Genomic DNA, 23,016 nt, shown 5'->3' with positions numbered 1-23,016 from the left:
CATCCCATCTGGTTAGAAGAAATGAAAGTGACATTGCCAGAAACAAATGGGCCGCACAAGTCACAATAAAATTTTTATTTAACATGCCAGTTTTAACAAAAGCTATAATTTAGAAAAAACTACTTTACAACAACATTTCTTCTTTAATTTTCTTTTTAGTTTATCAAAATGTAGTAGAAATATTGATATTTGTGTGCAAATGGTCGTATGTTAAAAACTTAATATCGTTGCAACTCTGTGCCCTTGTTGTTATTGTTTGGAAAAGAACGGAGGAAAAGGAAATGAAAAACAGTTACGTTAATTTTGTTTCGGTGCAAATAATATCTTTAAAATGTTTTCTAGTGTTTTTTATTTGAAATGATAGTGAAAAGTTGTGAAACTGTATAAAGTTGTGAAATGTGTTTATAAGTGAGTGTGAGTTTGTAAATGAGTGTGTGAAAAATGTTGTGTTCATAAATTGCTGCGATTTTTTGGAATTCGTGCGCTGCCGCCGCCATAGCAAGGTAATTTGATAAAATTTGAAGAAAGTGCTTGCGCTGGTATAAATAAATCATTTGCCTACATACATCTGCAGCCTTTAAATTGTTTATTTCATTAATAATCCTGGTTTATAATAATAAATTAAAATAAAACAATAATAACATTCTTTGTGGCGTCATTACACACGCCACCGAGCATGATCAGTCTTCGGCTCGCAGCAGGTTCGTCCAGCCAATAATCAAATTGGTGTTGTTTATTTTCTTTATATGTATACATACATATGTACATATATGTAAACTGTGATGCATTTGACTATAATCCTTACCGTTTAAGTTATTTCTCCGAAGTTAGTCGTTGTTTCGCTTTCACATTTTATTTTTTCACGTTCTCGTGGCTTTTAATGTTCTAAACCCACACAGTAATGTAGCTAAATAAAACAGTATAACGAATTTTGCTTTAAAACATTATATGTATTGTATATATATATTTTTGAATAAATTTTTTATATTTTTGCAGTTTGGTTTTTACATTTTACGATATTTCATTATACATAAAGTGTTTTCATTCACTAAACAAAATAGTTAAATTCATTTACTAGCTTTCAACGCCTCATTTAATTCATTTATGTATTTAAAATTATTTTTGTTTTCATTTTAATTAACTTAAATAAATTTGTTTGCATGTCTTTTTAATTTGCATATCGTTAGCAATTTGCTCTTCATTGTTTAGTTGTGTAAATATATTCAATTTAAGTATAGGCTGTATTTACTAAATATGTAAATGTATGTATAATATGCACTTTTCATTGAAAAAAAAATTAAATTAAATATTATTTGTGTATATGCGTATATTAGGCAACAAACAAATACAGTACGCAAATATCGTAAAATTTTCATTTATTTTATTACATTCTCTTGGCATTAAAAGTTTCTATCTTTTCACTTATAAATATAGTTTTTGTTACTGTTGTTTTTAAATGTATGCATGCATTTATGTATATATGTATAAGTATATATATTATATGGAAGTTGTGCCTCGTTTTTTGTCGTTCATAGTTTTATTTAATTTTTACGCTTTATTTTTGTTTTTCGTCACTTTTTTTCTATGCTCAACAAATTGTACTAAATACATTAGAATATTTGTATGTATAGTATATATGTATGCATATAGGTAAACGTTTACTTTTAATTTTAGAAGTATGCTTATTGAATAGTAGTTAAATATATTTTTTTTTAATAAAATGAATTTAATATAAATTTTAGCTAAACAGCAAAATTGCACATTTCCACTTGCCACTTACAGATTTTGCAGAATTTTGTTGCACTGTTAAATCTTTTAGTAATATTTTCAGTATATTGAATAATTTTTTTCATGTTTCTGTGCATTTTTTTTTCTCATACACATATCTACGCTTCTTATACACTATATTTATGTATGTATGTACAGTTCTGCTTTAAATGTAAATAAGTACATTGTATTGTAAGTATATTTAAATGTATGTATGTATATTTGTGTACCACGAGCTTGCACTTTCTTGTAATAAAATAAGGCATTTTATTTAAATTCTATATGCTAATATTCAATATGCCCAGCTCACCACATACATACACTCGCCGGTAACGGTAACTAGCTTATTTTTAACACTTCTTCTTTAAATATGTATATGCAGCGCAGGCGTTTACAAGGCAACGTGAGCTTTGCCATGCTTCACCAGAAATTTTTTTAAAGTATTTAACAATTTTATTTAGTTTTGCGGCAAATTACAGAAGCATACATAAAATTTTATTTTTACATGTGCTTAATTTTAAATGACTTCAATGTTGCTACACGTTACATTAAATTTTATATAAAGTAAACGAAAATTAATAATAAAAATATGAGAATAAAGAATAGATATAAAAAATTAAATGCCAAAAAATAAATAAATACAAAATTAAATGTAAAAAAAAAATTAATTATATATGAAACAAAAAATATTAAATAATTAAAAAAATATATTAAAATACAAAAAACAATTTTGAAGTGTCAAAAAAAAATAAAATTCAAAAAATGAAAAAAAAACAAAAAAAATAAAGTAAATAAAATAAATATCTGCTATTAAAGTGAGTTTAGTAATAACTAAAATTCACTACATAATATATATCATGTATATATCAGCTAAAATTTTATTATTTAAATTTTTTTTAAATTGTTTAAAATATTCATAGTAAAAAAAAATATTATTTACATAAAAAAATTAAATTTTTTTTGTAAATAATAGCGCTTACACTAATTATTTTTAATGACTAAGCTTTCAACATTTAATATGGACATTATTTGTAAGTGAACTTTAATAAAAAAGAATATTATAAAAATGTTACATTAAAGACGCTCTCGTTTACACACTTTTTAGTTACAAAATTCATTTATTTGCGCAATTTTCTCAACATTAAAATATTAATTATATGATTTTAGTGTACTTTGCGTTATAATATTTGTATTTAGTTGTTAATTTTATTGTTTAGAATGTTTGAAAATACTTTTGATTTCTTTTTAAAAAGCAAAACTAAACTCACGGCCGCTGCAACATTATTAAAACAGGCAGATTTGTACTTCTCTTCTTTTCCAGTCTGTTTTCTGCCTCTTCCGTAATTTTTTGAATTTTTTTCTGTTTTCGCATTTTTAGCACACAGTTTGCAATAACAAATTTTTATCCACACATTGATTTTAAAAATTATATATGCTTGCCTTTTAATTGTCATTTATTTATACAAAAATCATTTCTTATAAGCATTTAATTTTTTTCTATTGACACTTAAAATGTATAATTTTATTTTACTAAAATATGTACACATTTTCTTTATTTCTTGCAAATAATTTAAAGGTATTTTATTGCGCTTATGGAATTTTCCGCAAAATTATACAGTCTTACATATAAAAATATGCTTTGTTTTTGAATGTCAAAAGCGTGTAATATTTTTTGCATTTAACAAAAACAAAATAAATTATATGTGCTGCAATGAAATAAAATAAAAAGCTACAACAATTGTGACCCAAAACATTATGTAAAAAAAACACATTTAATTAATTTAATTAAAAGATTAATTTTAAAAATTTACCAACTTAAATATGTTTATATACTACTTACATACATATGTATGTGTACCGTTAAAATAATTTCTATTGGCTCGGAAAGTTTTTCTAAACAACTAGTAGTTATCAACGAAATGCTTTTAAAATTATATTAAATTTATTTAAATACATATTTTTATATTACAGTTAAAAAATAATAGTTTAAAATAGATATAAACAATTTAATTTAAAAATATCATTTTAAGTAAAAATTAATAGTTTCATGCATTTTTTACTCTATATAGAAGTTGACAACACTTTAACAAGTTTACGCTTCGAAAATAGGCGGTTATAAGTAATATGTATAGTATGATTTAAAATAATGCTTTTAATAAAAAAACGAAAATTTTTGAAAAAACTAATAAAATAAAATTATTTGAATTTTCAATTCAGAATTGAAAAAAATAAAAAAAGTTTCGCTAAAAAATGTTGTGAATGAAAAAATTTGGTAACAAATGTTTTGAAAAAAATTAAATTGAAATTATTTTAGTAAGCAATGCAGAAATTAAAAAAAGTTCGAAAAGTTTTTCTAAAAGTTTTTGGAAAAAAATTTCGAAAAAAAGATTTGGAAAAAATAAACGATTCAGCAAAAGAAAATCGAAACGGTTAGTACTAAAATTATATAAGTTCATTTTTCTCAAAATTAAAGACTGTAGATAATAAAAAATTAAAAAAAAATCGGAAACTGGAAACTTTTAAGAAACAAAATTTAAAAAATAAAATTTGAGATGTGAAATTTCAAAACAAAATTTTTTGAAAAAAAAAATCAGAAAAAAAAAAAAAGCGCATTCTCCTCGAAGCCATTTGTGAAAAATTAAAAAAAGAATGTCTTTAGAATCGAAAGCTTATAAAAGCACAACACAATGAAATTCTTAAAATGAAATTAAATTGCACAAGTAATTTCACATTTACTCTCAACCTTTTGCATATTCTTTGCATAATTCTTCAAATAATCAACACTGCTTGCTATTGTCTATGAATAAAGGAACAATATGCCAAACAAAGCACGTTTAGCATTCACCAAATAACGCGAGTTTAGTCAATATATATTTTTTATTATTTTTTTGTTGTTTTCTCGCTACTAATAAATACATTTAGTCGAAATTATTGCACATAACTTTTTACGAGGCTTGGTTTAGCGTTAGAAAGAAGCGTTTGAAAAAGCCAAACAAATAGGTTTAATTTAAACCGTTAAACACCCATACTTTCCTAGCAGAAATTCAAAGACTAGAAAACGAGTCTTCCACACAGCAGCGGCTCAAAGCGCGCACTCAGAAAATGCGTCGAATTTACATATAAAGACGTGCTTGAGCTGTTTCTTTTCTTATGAATCTTTATTTTTGAAAATGTACGCATAACATCAACAACAACTGCAAAAACAACGCCAAGCAATGATTTCTTTAGTTTCTGCAATTCCTTTGGCGTGCTTCTGTGCACAAAGAAAAACCTAATGGGCTTTGGAATTTCCATAGGAAATTAAGGTAGTAGTATAGACTATATAAACTTAATTGTGGTTAAGGCAGCAACATGTTTTCATACGTATGCGTCTATGGTTTTCGCAAAACGACAAAGCTTTTAAAACATGAAGCTTTTGTGAAAGCTTGAGAGTTTTGATTTTCGTCGTGAAAGCTTAGTGAAAGCTTGCGAGCTTTGGTTTCCGAAAAACGACAGAGCTTTTAAAACATAAGGTTTTGTGAAAGCTTGCGTGCTTTCACCCTAGTTTTGATTGCTTCTTCGCCGATTTTGCTATGCTGCCTTACTATTGTTACAACTTGAATAGTTTTTCTAAACCTAAAAGCATGAAAACGTGCCTCATTATTTACGCTAAAAATTAAATATATTTTTAACACAAATTTGAAGCTGCAAATATTATTAAAACATAATATTCTTGCGATTTTTTGCCTTGACAATTTTTGTGCTGACTAAATTTTAACTAAAACTTTGATTTTGGCGAATGTTAAACGTGTTGCTTAAATATTTTCTTGCATGTAGTTATGTATGTCTATTATATTGGCATAAAGCGAGGCAAAATATTGTTTTTTAAGCTAGCAAACGAAAGTTGTTTGCTTATGAAATTGCTTAAATGAGAATTAAAGAGAAAATGAGCTTTTTATATTAAAATTAAAGTTTTAAAATTTAAGTTTACATGTTATTGTTATTTTTTGTAATTAAATGTAAAAGTAACTGTTTATTTAACTAATAAAATAATTAAATTAATTAGTTGTAGTGGAAGTACGTAATATTGTTGTTGTGAGCTTTAAGCACAAAATGTCATGCAGCGGAAAAAGTGCTATAAAAAATATTTTTAAAATATATTGCAAAAAATGAATTAAAAAATAATTTTTTAATTAATTTTAATTAATTTAATTTGAATATTAATTAATTTAATTTAATTAATTAAAATATTGTTTGATTATTATAAATAATTTTAATATTTAATTGATTTTAATTAATTATTATTTTAATTTTTAATTGATTAATTAAATTATTTAATAATTATTTTAATTTTATTGCAAGTTTTTATACCAATACGTAAAAGTAACGCATAATTTATTGCTAAAATTTGATTATAGCCAAAGCTATTATTACAGAAAAAAATTAATTGCACTTAAAATAAAATTACTAAAAATTCACATGTGGCTGATTTATGTATGTATGTATATTATGTGTGTATGCGTACTAAATTAGTAACTTAAAGTGAAGTTTTTGGAATATATGAAAGTAACGCTTTTTAAAAAACAAATTTTTTGTTGTTGAGCATAAGTAAAAGCATATGTAGTTGCACGCTAAAAAATTTTTACAAATAACTTTTTAAACTAAACGCGTAATATTGTGCAAAAAAAATTTTATATATAATTTTTTAATTTTTATAATTTTTAATTAATAAGTTTTTAATAAAAAAATAATTACAATTATATTATTTTATTATAAATAATAATTAATATTTAATATTTAATTTTATAATTTTTAATTTTAATTTATAAAATTTATTTAATTAATATTTATATAATTAATTTATAAAATGTTTAGTTAAAATAGTGGAATGTTGCTAATTTCTGTTAACATTTATTATTTACAAATTATTTAAAATATATGTATGTGTATGTAATTGTTATAAAACTTGGACTTGCACTATACTACTAGATGGATTTCGAAATTGGCATGGACTGTGTGGCTGGACTTCTCCTCTATACACTTAATTAAACTATATAATGCCAACTATATTCATGCAATAAGTAAAGCACTTTAAGTGGCTTATATAATGGTACTTTGTAGTATGTATGTGTAATATATAAGCATTTAATATATTAAATGTTGCATTAAGTAAGTTTTTTGGTCAAAATTCGTTTTCATGTAAATATAGTATTGATCTACAATACGAAATGCACATTGATTTATTTATTTTATTTTACTCATACTTTTATAATACAGCAATCATGTATGTATACTTATATAAAATCTGTTTACAGCCTGTCCAGCCCGTTCACTTACACACTAAATACATGTAAATATATTTTACTTTTAATATACAATAACTGTTATGTATAAAAAATGCTGCATACATTTAAATATATTCTCATAAAAAGCAAGTACATATATACTTATATACATATTACATAAAAAATGCTACTTTCAAACAGTGTAAATATCTCATAAAATATGTAAACTACCGCTACTAGAAATTCTAACCGAAAAACGCACACATTCACGCGCCTAACATTTAATTTTATAGAAAAAATTAAAAAAAAAACTTCTCTTATTTACCAATGCTGCCACATTTTTAGCAACTTCTTAGTTGGGCTGCAGCGCAATAAATTCATTTCCTTGTCAGCGGCGCGGATAAAGCGTAGAATTTCTTGTGAAAAATTTTCCGTCGTGTTTTCCAAGCGCCTGCTCTCTCGCTCGCTTAAGCGTTCTTCTTGCTGTTCTGTTTGTTCAACATCGCTTGCAATTTGTGCAATTGACTTAGTAGATTGGCGTTCGTGTGCTCCAGCGCGTCGCAACGTTTGCGCTGCTCATTGTTCTCATTGACAAGTATTTCGACGCGACGCTCTAATTGATCCATATATTCCTTCTTTTTGCGTCGACTCTCTTGTGCAGAAATCTGTAATGTAGCAAAAATACTGCGTTATTGGGCTTTTAAATACAGAACCTAAGAGATCTTGACTTTACTATATGCGACAGAGAGGGATTGCAAAGCAATCGTCTATCGGTGAACGCTTATCACCAAGCACTTTCACGCTTCATCACTGCAATGATAACAAACTCTATCCTGCAAAATCCGTGGCCACCCTATTTAAGGACTGTCGCCTAGAATTTTCTCTCTTGTTCACTGCAAGGAACCTAAAAATCCCAAGTGTTTCACAGAAATCATCGCTGCAGTCACCTGCTTGTAGCGGAACAGGATATCATTTCTTCAACACGTCCTTCAGGACGCGACTATTTCTGATGAGCACTGCTCGAGTTGCCGCGTGAAACAAGAGTGACCCTAGCGCAACTACATGCATTGAAGTAGGTTAAGCTCCTACTTACATATATTATATAAAATACATGCTGACATATAAAATATTGTATATGTCCTACAATGAGTACCCGCATGACATTAATAAACCTCTTTCTATGGTCCGAAACCATCGAAACTGCTCGTTTCCTGAACCTATCGTTGTAAAATCTGCTTTTTTGAAGCGGTGTACTGTTCGGAAAGCTAAAGTTCTAACAGCGGAGAAGATAATAGTAGTTGAACTTCTTAAGACGATAAGTTTATCGTAGAAACCCCGAACTCATCTCAAGAAGATTATGAAAACACTGGCCTACAGACTCCATAATGAACTTTGATTTAATAAAGAAAGTATACATAAACGAAAGAGTCTTGGGCTGATTTAGAAGGTCTTTTCCAAGAGCATTAATTCAAAGGTCCATTTCATAGCTAAAATAGCATAGAATACTAAAAAGTTGGAAGATCTTATTCGTAAAATTTACTGTAAAACGTATATACTTCGTTTTTTAACACATCCCTCGCGGAAATAAGTTTTGTCAGTCATTGATTTTCATTTAGGCTTTAAATATTTGTTCGAGTTTTCTCCCTAACTAAACTAAGGCCTCACCTTATTTTTGATTTTTCTTCGTATCTTCTTGAGCGACTTCTCCTCAGCTTTGGTAAGTGGTAGCTTCTGTGGTATTGGATAACCTTCGGCTTGTAGCGTGCGCTTCTCTTCCTCGGTTAGGATTAGCACGCCAGTGGAACCTTTCTGTTTAGCATACAAAGGAATGAGTATATTAGTATTGTATCTAATAATCCAATTTTAACCGCACAACTTACCGGCTGCGAGCTGATGAGCGGGGTGTGTATTGGCTGACGTGTGGAACCGCTAGTTCCACCTGACGCATGTCGACCGGCTGCATGCAGTGACGATGTCGACGACGAGGCGGATGATGGCGATGACGAGCTGCTGCTACTGGCACTACGGCGCACATTCGCGGCGTGCAAGGCAACGGGGGTAATGACTGCAGGGTTGGCCACAGATATAGAAACTGAAGTGTTGGGCGAAAGTGGTGATAGTAAATGTTCCGGTGTTAAATTACCTTCGGAATCACCATCACTCGATGAGCAGGAGGGTGGCGTCAATGGCAGACCATATTGACCGTTATGCTTGACAGTGGCACTAACACCATTGTAGCTAGACTCCGACTTAATATTCAATTTGGGCATTACAATGCTTTGACCATTATTGGCGGATGTTGCGAGTTGTTGCGCTTTGAGTAAGCTCTGTGAGGCGGGTGTGAGTTGCAGGCAACCGTTCTGGTAGTGTGTGTATGAAATTTAAATATTAGCAACATTTTTCTTAATAACAAATAGTGCTTCGGTACTGACCTTGTGCTCAAAGACGAGATCGGAGTTAGTGCGCGCGGTTAGCTTCGAGATTTTTGCCATTGTTATGCATTCCGGCGAATTAGGGCTGGGCGGGCAACTGGAATCCGGTGACATGGGCTCATCCTTGATGGCCGACTCATCGATTTCGATATCCGAACAGATGTCCGGCGAAGAGCTGCCTTCGCGTGCTGTTGACGGCGTACGACAGCTGCTCGTCTCAAAAACTGTGCTCACCGCCGTCGCTTGAGGTAGGTACTGTTGGAGATGTGACTGTTGCTGTAGTTGTTGTGTAGCGGCGGGTTTGCTAAGTGTAATTGTAGTGGTGTTGCTGCCGCCGTAACCGGAACTACAGCTGCTGCTGCTGGTGCCACTGGACGTTTCAGCGGTGCGCAGATTGAATGTCATCGGTGCGGTGGTGTTGATCTTGCTGAGGCTCGCATAGATGCCGGCATGTGTGTAGCGTAATGGCAACGCTGTAGCAGATTGGCGGGTAGTGGTGCTCGCAGTAAGTATACCGCTGCCGGTTGCGGTGCTGGCGGGTATGCTCAGTGTGCTACTTATTGTGGGTGTGCTGGAGGTAGCGGCGGTGGTGAGCAATGTGTTTGTCGCTAATTTGCTGGAGCTGCTGGTTGTGTGACCGCTGTGCTCTAGCGTAGCTAATTCCATGGGCGTATCATCACAGTCCACCGATATGGCCAAGCACTTGGGGTCAACACTGTTGGTAATGTCTACATCGTGCCGTGAGCGTGCTGTGTTGCTGGTTGCGGTTTTCAGCGAAATTGCGGGATAGCATTCGTCTTCCATGTCTTTTTGTGGTGGGGGTGGACCGGAAAGAGAACGAATAGAAGAAAATGAAATTTTATTTAATCTTTCAGTGGGAGTTTATTTTATTCGTGTGCAATTGTATTTCCTTAATGAGGCCACTGAACTTGGTATTTTGTCAGTCTATATTATTAATGCTTGTTTTAAGTCATTCCCAAGCAATGCAATGAACTTTCAATGGATTTTTGTTTTGGTAAAAATTTTCACTCAATGCATTATTGCTGATTGTATGAACCAAATTTGTCTGATTACTTTGATTCGCCATACTTGTCGGGTTTAGTTGTCAAAGTTGTATGGAGGCGGGTGACGTGGACAACAAATTTGTGATAGACTTTATCTATTTTAGGGGTGTTATGAGCCGGTATATAGAAATTTTTTGGTAAAAAAATTAAACGACATTCTTAGCTGCCGAAAAGTTTGTTTTTAGGGTCAACCTCTTAGCCTAACCTGACCTTGATTCGCCTAAGACTTATATTTTTTTCCAAACGTGATATAAAGTGCAATTTTGTAATATTTTACTGTTGTTTGGTAGTTAAAATAATTTAAAAAAATAGTTGTTATTGTAAATTATTACTTTACATATTATGTAACCCTCAAGCTGTTTTTATAGAACACTCAATTCGATTTTTTAGATATTTATAGAAACACTTTAGCAATTTTTGGCTAGCTAGTTTAGTAGTAGAGCTTAAAAATGGTGTAAATAAAAACAAGGAACTTTGTGTAATAAAAGGGTGGGTAAAATAACCTTAATAAAACTATGTGCGCCTGTGGTTATGCTTTAATGTTTTGTGTTTGTTTCAACGGAATGACTTTTTTTATTTTTATTTTTTTGTTAAATGTGTTTTATTTATGTTATTTATGTGTGGCTTACTTTTGCTAATATATTTTTGGAGATTTCTTTGCAAAATATTTTAATTTTATTTATTTTTGTAAATATTTTTGTTGCTGTTCTTGTATTTTTTGCAACTTTTTAAATATTTAACGTTCATAAATTTATAGATAACTGTTTTTTCCCAAAAAAAAAATGCACCAATATAGATATGTATATATTATACAATATATAAATTTTGTGCATACAACGCCTATGGCTATGCTTCATTGTTAGCAGTTTGTGGTCAAAAACTACCTCAGCCCTATTTTTACTACTATTTTTACGCTATTTGGATTTTGTAAAGCTAATAATAATGCTATTTACAACATCTACACAATATATACAAAAAATAAATAATAATTAAAAATACGAAAAGACTTTTTCGACTACCCAATATTTTACGCATTTTTAGATGTAATCTATAGACATTTGCCTTAGTGTTAAAGAAAAAACAACGCAAGTACCTTAAGGCGCATGGTTTTATAGAAATAATATATTATTTTTAATATTTTTATAGAACTTTCTTTCAATTCTCGCTTCAAATACCCCCGTAGTGTAGCAATGACGTAAATATCTGCCTTGAAACTACAGAAAAACAGCTTAGTTAAATAACCTATGAGCCGCCAAAACAATTTTAGTGTTGAAATCATGAACTATTGTACCATGCATTTGTGTAAATAATTAACTAAAAAATATTCAAAAATATTCTAAATAAAATTTATGAGTGAAGTGCTGTCACAACCAACGAAAAGTGTGCTTCTGCACAGGCCATTGAAATATTGCTTATAAAAGTCCAACTGTCATGTGCTTATTAAATATTTCTTCATTAAAAATAACAAGTAATATTTATTCTTTAACCTCACAAACAGCTTAGTGTAATTCTATGCGCTCAAACGTACATTAACGTCAACGAAATTTATTTTGAAAAAAATAGTTGGCATCATTGAAAAACTGCGAGCGAAAAATAATATTTCAGATACACAAAGCCATAGTGTGGCGGTATTAAAAACACTGTTATTTCCACACATGAGTGACAGCTATTACCTAAGTTATTATATTTTTAATGCAGCTGTTTATACAAGTTTACACACAAGCAAATACAGTTATATACATATGTGTGTACAATAAAAAATTTACACAATTGTATAGTTGTTTGCATTAAAATGCGCTTGGAGGACCACAAAATTTTAATATTTGCTTCAAAACCCATTTTCTTATAACAAAAAAACATATTATTTAAACAAATGTCGCTTTGCTACTTCGAATTCATTTTTTTAGTCAACGTACACTGAGAGAAAAGACTGCATGTTTGTTAACAGTACCTCGCTATGCATTAACAGTACAACTGTTAACTAGCAGTCAGTAAATCTATCAAAAACTTTAACAGAGTGACTTCTGTTCTCAAATAAAATAATATTTGCGGCTTCATGTAGTAGTGAAATTTAATAAAAGAGTTAAGTTACAGAATTTTTTAGGTTGTAAATATTTTTCTGAGGCCCAACTCTGCTAGTGTGATTTTTCTGTTGTTGGAAGCATTTTCTGAAATCTTAAGCTGAAATTAAAAAAAAAAAAAACCTGATGAGAAAATGTATTGAAATCTCGTTTAGTGTGATTTTTGTAATATCGGAAATATTTTTCCACAATCCTATTCGTTGAAATTTCAAAAAACGCCTGATGTTGATTTTTCTGATATAAGAAATGCTTTTCTACAATCCTGAGTGAAATGTTGATTTTTTTAAAATAGCCTAAAATAAATTCTACACCATTTAATTGATATGCTTTTCAAATCCGAAAAATTCAAAAGCTCCACTAAGCAATGAAAGCTAAGTACTTTTACTTTTCAAGTATTCGAAAGCTTCAGTATGCAATAAAAGAACAATAAAAGCTCAGTGCTTTTACTTTTAAGTATCTGAAAGCTCGAGTATGCAATGAAAGCTCTATGAAAGGCCAATACTTTTACTTTTCAAGCATTACCGTTGTTCTACTTAAGTTATCATATGTTATAATATAAATACTTTTAAATGTCATTCATCATATGACATAAATTGCAGTCTCTGCTATCTGGCTTCGATCTGCGCAACTTAAAAACTATATACATATGTATACATTTTAAACAACTTTTTTATCATTGGCAATCTTTATAGTCATTTTTAACGTGACATAAAACTATACAGTTCCAATTGTAGCAATCGCATAATGAACTAAATACAACACTGACATCTTGTCACAACCTTCCTGTGTGGGTGGTGACAACATGTTGTGCACTTGAGAGATAATTTCTACAAAGGTTAACTGTACAGCAAAAGCTTTTGTGAGTTCCGAGAAAAATTCCTTACATACCTAGATATGGTATTACATACCTCGATATGGCATGACAAAAGGGTGAGGCATTAATGTTTTTGTTCCCGTAACAATCTGGTATATGTAACCGGTACTGACCTGGTTTTATCCGATTAATAGGCTGTAAAACCGGCAGCATACCTCCAAATTACTTTAGGATTGTTTGCTGCCGCTACAACAACAATAATAAGTGTCGTTGATGCGACTACTCCGTAATCATCTAACGAAGCCATTAGCGATTATTTATGTAATTCTAGCGCCATTTTGGCACGTGCTGCAGCATAAAGTGTAATAATTTTTACAAAAAATATATTTAATATTTTCATGCATACAATTTCCACACAAACTGTGCCGCAATTAACCACATTCAAGCAAATTCGTTACCGATAATTTGCTGCTTTTTAGTTTCGCCACAAAAATATTAATTTTGCGTTTTACACAAATTGTTACAGTTTTCAGTATTTTTTTTTTAGTTTTTTTTTTTCAAGTGCTATTTTGTTGTTGTGCTTGTGCGCGTGTGTATCTGTTTTGTTTTTATCGAACGAAATGGAAATTTTAATTTATGTGCGGAAAATGGGAGAACTCATTTGTCACGATACTCGTGTAGTTGCATGTGTTTTCGTTACAATTACTAGGCAGTTAATGAGTAGTGCTGACTTGATTGAAATATTGCTTAGGTAATGGAGTTGTTGTCAGTTTTTTGTTGCTTTTATTTTTAGTTATTGCCAATACTGCGGATTTGACGACAGTTTGCAAAAGAAAAATATTAAAAATTATATTTTTTTTAGGTTAAAGTACGACAGACACGCATTAACACACATATATGCAAATTATTACACAGTGAATAAACACGCTTCTAGGGAAAATAATTCTTTTAGATAAAAAAAAAATTACAGATTTCATTGATTAGAATGTATAATTAATTATTGATTAATTTTTTTACTGCATTTATGTAAAATCTGTTATACAAAATTTTAGCTCCAGAAACGTAATAAAAAAATTTAATTTAAATTTAATTTAAATTTTTTTTCAAAATTATCCACATGATTTCGAAATATACATATATATAATTTAAATAATTAAAATTCCAAAAAAAATCGAATTAATTATTATTTTTTTTTTTATTTTGAATTCATTAGTTCGAAAATTCATAATAATTCATTTTCCTAAATAATTAGCAACTTTTCGCTATAACGAATTTACTAATTGACTCAATTTAGCAGCAGCCTGAACTTAAGATTAACTTTCTCGGGATATCAGATTGCTGTCAGAGTTCTATTTAATTTAAAATACATATGTAAAACAAAAAATCTCATTGAAATTGATACATGTAATGCCTTTCCTTTACAAAAATTGAGTACTTAATAGTCCAGTTGCATTTAAATTGAGTTTCAATTAACCTTAACTCACACTAAGAGTCTTTTTGGACATACCACCGTTATTGAACTCTCACTTCGTGGCTTTTTCTACACACGACTTCTTATTCAACACCAAAATCATACTCACCATCCATTTTCGTCTGCAGGCTATGTGGTGAATCTGGCAATGAATCGCCATCACTATTTAAACTATATGAGTGTTCCGACTTAATTGGCTGCAAATTGAATAGCGCATCTGACATGAGTTTATCATTTAATATCATAACAGCCGGATCCTTCATATCACGTTCCATGAACCAATCGTGTAGATCCGAATCTGTGGAGATTTTTAGAGATTCCGTCTAAAAAGAAATAGAGAAAAAAGCGAAAATATTTTATTATTGGGGAATTCCTTGGCAAACAAACTCATTTGTTTTCTATAATATGATAAAGCAACAAATCATTTGTAAATAAAAGAATTCATACGGTGTCTATCAGCAATTGCATCTAAGCTATTGGGTAATTCAAGCTAATCCTTTTTTATAGGCAGTTAATGCCAAAGAACTTATTGTGTTTGCTTGCGGGCTATTGTGGGAAATTGAAAATTACTTTAAATTAAATATTTATCTATTACTTGTTGGCGCTTCATGCACTTTGTAGATACCAGGTGCTGTGTAGCATTGATTTATTTTGTTTTCCTATTTTTATTGTGCTTTGCAAGCCTTTTTTCTCTATTTTTTTCATATTTAGGTAAAATGTTTGTAAATATCTACATTTGGTTTATATGTCTTTACGAAAAAATTATCTTATCAGCATTTCATAGTTATTTGACATGCTAGGAAAATTACTTTAGCATATGACAGCCAGACACACACACACGCGCACATTGTAACACACACTCTAAATATGATTGACACTGCTGTTACATTACTAGTTTTTGTGTTTAATATTTTGTGCCGTTCTGTAACTGCATACATGTGTGTGTGTGCTTTTTCTTATGTTAACACTCCCTCTTCTTCACTTCAGCCTTCGGCGAGAAAGTGATAATTTACCACTCTTACTCCTTATCTGGCTGCTGGTGTTGCTTCTGAGACCCTGCGCGCTGATACAATATAATATTTTAGGGCACGTGTTGTGTAGTTCGGCGCGGTCTCGCTGATAGCGCTTGCTCGATGTGCATACTTTGTAGATACGCAGTCTGCCATTAGCAATATTTCAATCATAGCAAATACAAAAAAAATTTAACTTTACTAGGTTTTTGTTGAAATGTTTTCTCACTTTTTCATGTTTTTCGTTTTGTTTTTGTTTCGTGTTTTGGTTTTTGTTTTTACTTTGCCGTTAATTACTTACTTAAATGGCACTTGTGGGTTGGTATTAATGACGAAATATGTAAAATGAGAGCAGTCTAAGATTTTCCAAAATTCGAAATTTTTTTTTGATTTAAAATATATTTCGATCTGAATTTTGCATACGTTCTTTTCTCCCCAAAGAGTTCCGAAAGAGAAATCGCCTACATCGGACCACTATTAGCATATAACAGCCATACAAACTGGCCGATCTAAATCAAGTCTTGGTATGGAAAAAATTTTTGTTTACCAAGATATCTTAACAAAATTCGACACAGATTATTGTCCAAGGCCAAAAAAATGTCCAAACATATTTTTTGAGTTGGACTCTGGCATATAGCCGCCACATAGTTATATAGAGCCAGCTAAGCAGGCAGCTTCCCGCGAAATCATCTCGTGACTGTTAAGCTACAGCACATCGCGGCGAGAGAAGTTACCTAAGCACTGGCCAGGCACGATGTCTGCTGTACTTATATAGAGCTAGCTGACATCCAGCTTCCCGCGAAGTCATCTCGTGACATTCAAATCACATCACATCGCGACGCGGTAGTTGCCTGTTTCACTTATATAGAGCAAGATGGCAGCTAGCTTCCCGCGAAATCACCTCGCGACTGTTGAACTACATGACATCGCGGCGCAAAAGTCGCTTAAGAACTGACCAGGCTCGCCTGCGTTTCTTTTATAGCGCGAATTGCAGACAGCATCCCCTGAAGTCACCTCTTGACTTCCAAATCAAATCAATTCACGTCGTGTGAGTTACCTGAGCACTAGCCAGACCCAGGTCAGCTGTCAACTGGCTATATTCCTATAGTAATTGCCCCTAAATCTTTACTTGTCTACTAATACATAAAGTCAATGTGTTGCACCTACTCTAAAGCCCCGCTATTTTAACTATCTAACTTCCAGCCAAAGTCACACATAACTGTAAATATTTGTATTTTTTGAGCGGCTTGTATTAAGCGCGTACCATTGACCTTGAAATGCTGCAAGTGCAGTTATATTATGTCTTACTTTTATTATCTGGCTGTTTATCTTACGCACATATGTATGTATATATGTAAACATACATACGCGACTTTTCAATATTTATTTAACAGTTTCTCACCATTTTGATTGACAAGCACTCAAAAAACGAACTTAAATAAATAAATCACAAAGTCTGAGAGATAAGAGAAATGTCGAAGATACGGTTACATACTATACTACTATATGTATATACAAAAAAACTTTGGTATATCGTCATTTGAAATCGCATGAATGAAACGCGCTGCTAGTCAGTATATATACATATACATACATACTGTGTAAGGGAAAGAGGTTAATAAGGCAGGCGTCGATTTAATAATTTAATTATATTAAAATTCATATACATACAGATGATATATGTATATGTATGTGTGTTAAGCAACTACATCCGGCAAAAAGTCTGGCACATATGAAATCAATCTTTTTTGTTGCTCTTTCTCATATTCGCCGGTGATAAGATCATTAACTACAGCAATTGCTGAATAATCATATTAGTTGTAGCTTATAGTTGAATAAAATAAAATTTAAAAATATATGCAAAAACAACAAAAAACACGTAAACAAGTTTTTTTTTTTAATAATTGTTATAATTTTGCTTTGAAACAAAAGGTAACCGTGTGCAAATTTACATTTATTATTGCATGTTGTTGTATTGTATATATTTTAAATCACTTTTACTGATTGCCTTCTACATATATACATACATAAATATATTTTAATTTTCTAGTGCCCTAGACATTGCGCTGATTTCATATTTTCATGCTGATAAGCGCTTAGACTTTTTGCTTTCATTTCATTTAGTGACAACTTTTGTGGTTCTGCTATTATTTTAAGTTGTTTCACTGCCAAACGAGACACCTGTTTGCAAAAGTTCGCTCTATATAGTGTGATTCCGGTTTTTTTGTTGTTCATATCAGTTCATTTCTTAATTGCATTGCGCTGTCGTAGTCAATCTTATCAATTATTTCATTTGTTGAGATAGTTTTCCAAGAAAAGTGGCTTTGTTTGTTAGTTTCCTCAAACAAATTTTAGATAAAAAATAAATTTTTTTGTATTGAAAATTGCCTCAAGGTTGCAATTAGTGGGGACACAGTTCTAATTATAGGAAGTAATGCTTACAAGCTGAGTGAGATAGTTCACTACACTTTCTTCTGTAGTAGAGTCGGTTAAGTCAGTTGTAAAAGATTGCTCCAAATTTGTTTCTGCGACATTGGTAATCGTAATTTTCCAAATCCAGAATATTTTTATGTTTTGGGGGGTTATGTCCTCCAATTTAAGTCCTCCAATTTAGGTTATTTAAGTTTTGCGTAGTTATGTAACTGAACGAAAAACGTTACATCTATTCGTTTAAAAAAAAATATATCTCTTTACCAAACTCTCACGAACCTTAGAAGTTACTGCAGCAGTTTTTTAAATTTAAAAACTTTAAATCATAATATACATATGTATGTAGGTCTCTAAATTCACCATCATACCAATTCGCAATGTCTGCGCTCGTGCCGTTTGAGTTCTTTTCTTCTTAAAAAAAAATATTTGCATATGAAAGTTATCAAAATTTAATGCATGAAATCATAACCGATATATTCGAAAAGTCTTTTAACCTCTCTATATACAATTTGTATTCGGCTGCAGCCGTTGCGAATATTTGATATATACCAGTTATCTATTCGATTTGCCATATTTTGTACCAACATTATTGCCACTTGCTTTTTTCATATAGTAAATAAAAGTCTCTTAAAAGAAATATCTTTATAAAGTAATATGGAATTAGCAGCTGAACTCCGTCTGGTATCGCAAAGCACCAAACTGGTATATGTGTGGCCTACCAGATTAACCTAACCTTATCTAACCTATAACCTCTTTATATGCTATATATCTACATTTGTTTATGCCAGCATTATTGATTTATGCCAGTTGTTTGTTCGATTCGAAATAATTTGGAGAGTTTATACCAAAACTATCGAAATAGTTTCTTTCTTAAAAATAATAAAATGCAATTCATAGAATTAACTAAGTAAAGCTATTTATACATACATATATACAATATACATATAAGAATATTCAATAATCAAATACATCTTTTAGTTCAAGAGCACGCTTATCGCTTATACGATTTGTTATGTGAAAAAAGTAAAGATCACGGGTAGTTAATTTCATTGGTTTCGAGTTTTTTTTTTTGTACCCAAAACTGTGCTGATATTTTAGGGGATTCCTGGCCAATAAATAATATCTTATCTTTAATAAGTTTCATTAGTTACTTCTAGATTCGACGTAAATTAAAACAAATAAGTAATAAAATTATCGTCTTCCGCTGTAAATTTAAACCAAAATATGAATGAAAAGTGTTGATTTGACAGGAGGTTGCTTGCTTAAATTAAATAATGTCGAATTTTCTAGAACTAATATAAAATCATTTAAGTTTCTAATTTGAAAAAGAATGCTTAAATTTTGGAATTATATAAATTAGGGTAAATTTTCAGGTTAGTTTCGGTTAGTTTGTGTTATTTCGAAGGCAACATACATATAATACTTGTGGGAAAGCTTTCAATACGAAAATACATTAAAAAGTTTTACAGTTATAATTTTCTGAATGCTAAAGTCGAGTTTTTGAAATTTCTTTAAGCTGAAATAACAAATTTCTTAAAACCTTCATACATTACTTCCATTTGTATGGCAAATGGTTATAATTTTCTGATTATGTGCACCAAATACTTGAAAGATCATATATGTTTATATATCTCAATAAAACAACACCAATTTGCTTATGCGGTATGCAAATAAAAATGCACAAAGCCTTCACTTGCATTTTCTGCAGCTTATTCCAAACATTTACATCAATTTTTTCTAAAGAAAATTATAAACACACACACACATACTAAGCATTCACAAGCTGCCATTTGCGCTTTGCACAGCGAAAGGTGTGTTCTGGTTTTGCCAAAAATGCCTTTTGCAAATGCATATACAGTAGTGACTACCGCCTGCACGCAGTCAGATTAACAGCTATACAAACACGTACATACACACACACACCAACGCAGCGTTTCAATTATGGTAAACAGTTTATTTACATTTCGAAAGTTGTTCTTTTGCGTTCCGTTCGCATTTTTTCACACTCAACCATGAACGATTGGTCATTGTTGCCGTTGTTGGTTGTTGTGGGTGTGTTAGCGTTATGCGTCATACATACACACACGCGTAGTTTGCTATGCTGTGGCCTTTTTTGCAAACACGCTCCATACTAAATTGCTGCTTTGATTTCATATTTTATTTTAATTCTTCTATTTTCTCCCGAAATTCCCTGCTCCGCAAGTAGCTAAACGCATCCTCGGCTCTACCACAACCAACGCAATTTCTACAGAAGTTATGCGTTCTTAAGTATTTATGCAAATTTTGTTTTCGCACAATTGTCTGCCGTTTGCCGCTCAATTTGGAATTGGTTTTTGGTACGCACCCAGGTGACTAATTGGCCATTGGCCCGCATGTGTTTCTTATAGCGGCGTGTGTATTTGTACGTGCGTAAGTTGTGGGGGAAATGTTGCGACGCAGCAAATATTGAGGTTACTGATTTTTAAATATGCATGGAATTTTCCTGCACAATAACCCAAATAACTATATAAAAACATAAACATATGTACATATTTATGTATGTATAGTATATTGTTAATACTATAAACATATACATACATGTATGTGTACATGCGTATGTATGTAGTATGTCAGTGAGTTTAATTTTTAGTTTTATGCGGGTGAACGAGGTTATAATGTTGTTAATACATGCTCTTATTTAATTAAAAATGCTTTTAAAAAATATTTTATATTTTTGGCTTTGCCTAGTAAAGACTGATCACTCTTGGTCTATCTACTGCCCGCCTGTTGCCAAGCACGCTGCCGTTATTCGCCTACTCGTGTTCTTAAATACAAACGTTGACTTGTCTCCTACATGCGCTGCATGCATTATATTAATATTTTAATATTTGCCGGTTTGCAGCTTGTTCAATACAATTAAATGCACATACATAGCTACTGTTGTTGTATATTTTTTCCATTTTTAAGTGCTGATAACTCTGATAACACACAAAGTTGCACTTGCGCCGATTTCATGCAGTTCGGAATTAAAAGTCAGCCAGCAAGCGATAGCGTGTGCAAAGCAAGTAATTTAAATTATTTATTTATTTTTTCTTTATTAAAATGTATCACAATGTTGTTGGAACACCATAATAGCATTTTTTTGCTTTTTGGCTTGCAACCTAATTCGCTATAAAGAAGCTTCTATCAAGCCTAGATGTAGGTGCGAATGCGAGCGTAAGCACTATCTGCACATATTATGCGGCAACGAAGCGTAAATAAAATGTGTAGTTAAAAATAAATGTATAAAAAAATGTGAGAAACACGAAAGCGTAGCTTTAAACATACATACATATATAGACATATGTATACCGTACTTAAGCATTTGCTTGTATGTGCGTTTATATGTGCATATATAATTTGGTTAGTTAGCGGCGACTGCGCAGCGGTTCAACGAACCCTTTTTTACGAAAATTGTTAAGAGTTAGCAATTTACACACGCATACACGCCCCTAGGCAACTATGCATGTGTGTGTTTGTGCGTTTTGGCCATGTTACGAAAATGACAGCGAAGCGTACACGGATAATCAGAATAACAAAAATTTTCGAGGAATTATCAGCAAGAATGCTCACTAAGCTGTTAGTAAACGAATTTCATTGTCCACAAAAGAAAAATAAAAAGAAAAAAAGAAAGCAATAAAAAGTCATTAAAACGCAGCTAAAAGCTGTAATGCTAAAAGCATAGCCAGATACTTGCAATAAAAAGCGAAAAAGTAGGAAAAAATCACAAGAAATTGAGAAAAATGAAAGGAAGTTCATAATTCATGCGTTGTTGCTGGACTCAATGCAGATCCATATCAGCAACTTTTGAGAATTGTAGCAAATCTTAAAATTCGCTGACTTTCACCCTTCTTTTCTCGAACATAACCTCATCGTACGCCTTGTTTAAGCCTTATGGCTCTGTAAAAAGAATTGAGAATGGCTTTAAAGTGTTTACTGGTTAGTTTAGGCTCGATTAGAATCTATAGGTGATCATAGATAGTTTTCTCAGTAAAAATGTGGCTGTCAAAGTCTCCAATAATACTCACACATTTTTCTTGAAGATCGCCAAGCTGATGATTAATTTTATTGATTCCATAAGATGAGCTTATGACATGATAGCCTTAAGTAATAAACACAGATTTTGATTTTATTGTTTCCAAGTGAAGATCTCATCACCTGATCGCTTTAACAGTAGTGGATAGAGATTTTGATTTTTTTGGTTCCAAGTGGTGATCATGATCTATCAGCTGATCGCTTTAAAAATAATTGGCGAGATTGAATTTTTTGAGATCTGATGACGACTAAAAGAACAGCTGAGCACTTTGCAAGTAGTTGGCAAAGATTGGACTTTTTCTGCGCTTGTTGAAGATTAATGAGTTAGGACTCTTTCTGGAGGATAAATCCATTCATCATAATAAGAGTGCTTCTAGAGAAGGCTGGATGACTCTATCATTCCTGTATAATTCTATATAGCCAAAAACTTGCTGAAGTCTATATAGTTATATATAGCCAAAAATGCGTTTTTAAAATTATTTTTAAATTCTTGAAGCCCAAATTTCAATTTTAAAGCTTGATATATTATTTCTTCGCCATACACCTGGCAAATGGTAAATGCGTGACTCACGCAACTCAAGCGCTGAGTTCCGGCAGCAGAATGGATCGCCACAACAAGATCACTTCATC

The 23,016-nt window shown here is 31.3% G+C and overlaps 1 protein-coding gene and 1 long non-coding RNA gene across 5 annotated transcripts in view; one reads left to right on the top strand and one right to left on the bottom strand.

The window, feature by feature from the left end:
- The window catches only part of LOC105229435 (uncharacterized), a 127,736-nt gene that overhangs the window by 23,308 nt on the left and 81,412 nt on the right, over positions 1 to 23,016 (top strand). The window contains exon 1 of one of the 2 annotated variants that reach the window (XR_852716.4): positions 250 to 503. The exons of the other annotated variant lie outside the window; for it this stretch is intronic. This is a non-coding gene — a long non-coding RNA (uncharacterized LOC105229435). Of the gene's footprint in view, positions 1 to 249; positions 504 to 23,016 lie in introns of those variants that run through there. 2 annotated transcript variants of the gene reach the window in all.
- LOC105229434 (cyclic AMP response element-binding protein A) overlaps positions 6,598 to 23,016 on the bottom strand; it is a 74,711-nt gene continuing 58,292 nt past the window's right edge. For 2 of the 3 annotated variants that reach the window (XM_011209728.4, XM_011209729.4), the window contains exons 3-7: positions 15,003 to 15,216; positions 9,464 to 10,269; positions 8,912 to 9,391; positions 8,697 to 8,840; positions 6,598 to 7,696 (exon numbers count right to left, since the gene is read on the bottom strand). In XM_011209728.4, the coding sequence (XP_011208030.2) occupies positions 7,499 to 7,696; positions 8,697 to 8,840; positions 8,912 to 9,391; positions 9,464 to 10,269; positions 15,003 to 15,216 (1,842 nt within the window). In that variant the 3' untranslated portion in view covers positions 6,598 to 7,498. The remainder of the gene's footprint in view (positions 7,697 to 8,696; positions 8,841 to 8,911; positions 9,392 to 9,463; positions 10,270 to 15,002; positions 15,217 to 23,016) is intronic. The other variant, XM_011209730.4, reaches the window with a different exon arrangement.

Source organism: Bactrocera dorsalis, chromosome 5 (genome assembly GCF_023373825.1).
Source record: "Bactrocera dorsalis isolate Fly_Bdor chromosome 5, ASM2337382v1, whole genome shotgun sequence".
NCBI lineage: Eukaryota > Metazoa > Arthropoda > Insecta > Diptera > Tephritidae > Bactrocera > Bactrocera dorsalis.
This window is presented reverse-complemented; position numbering and strand designations above follow the sequence as displayed.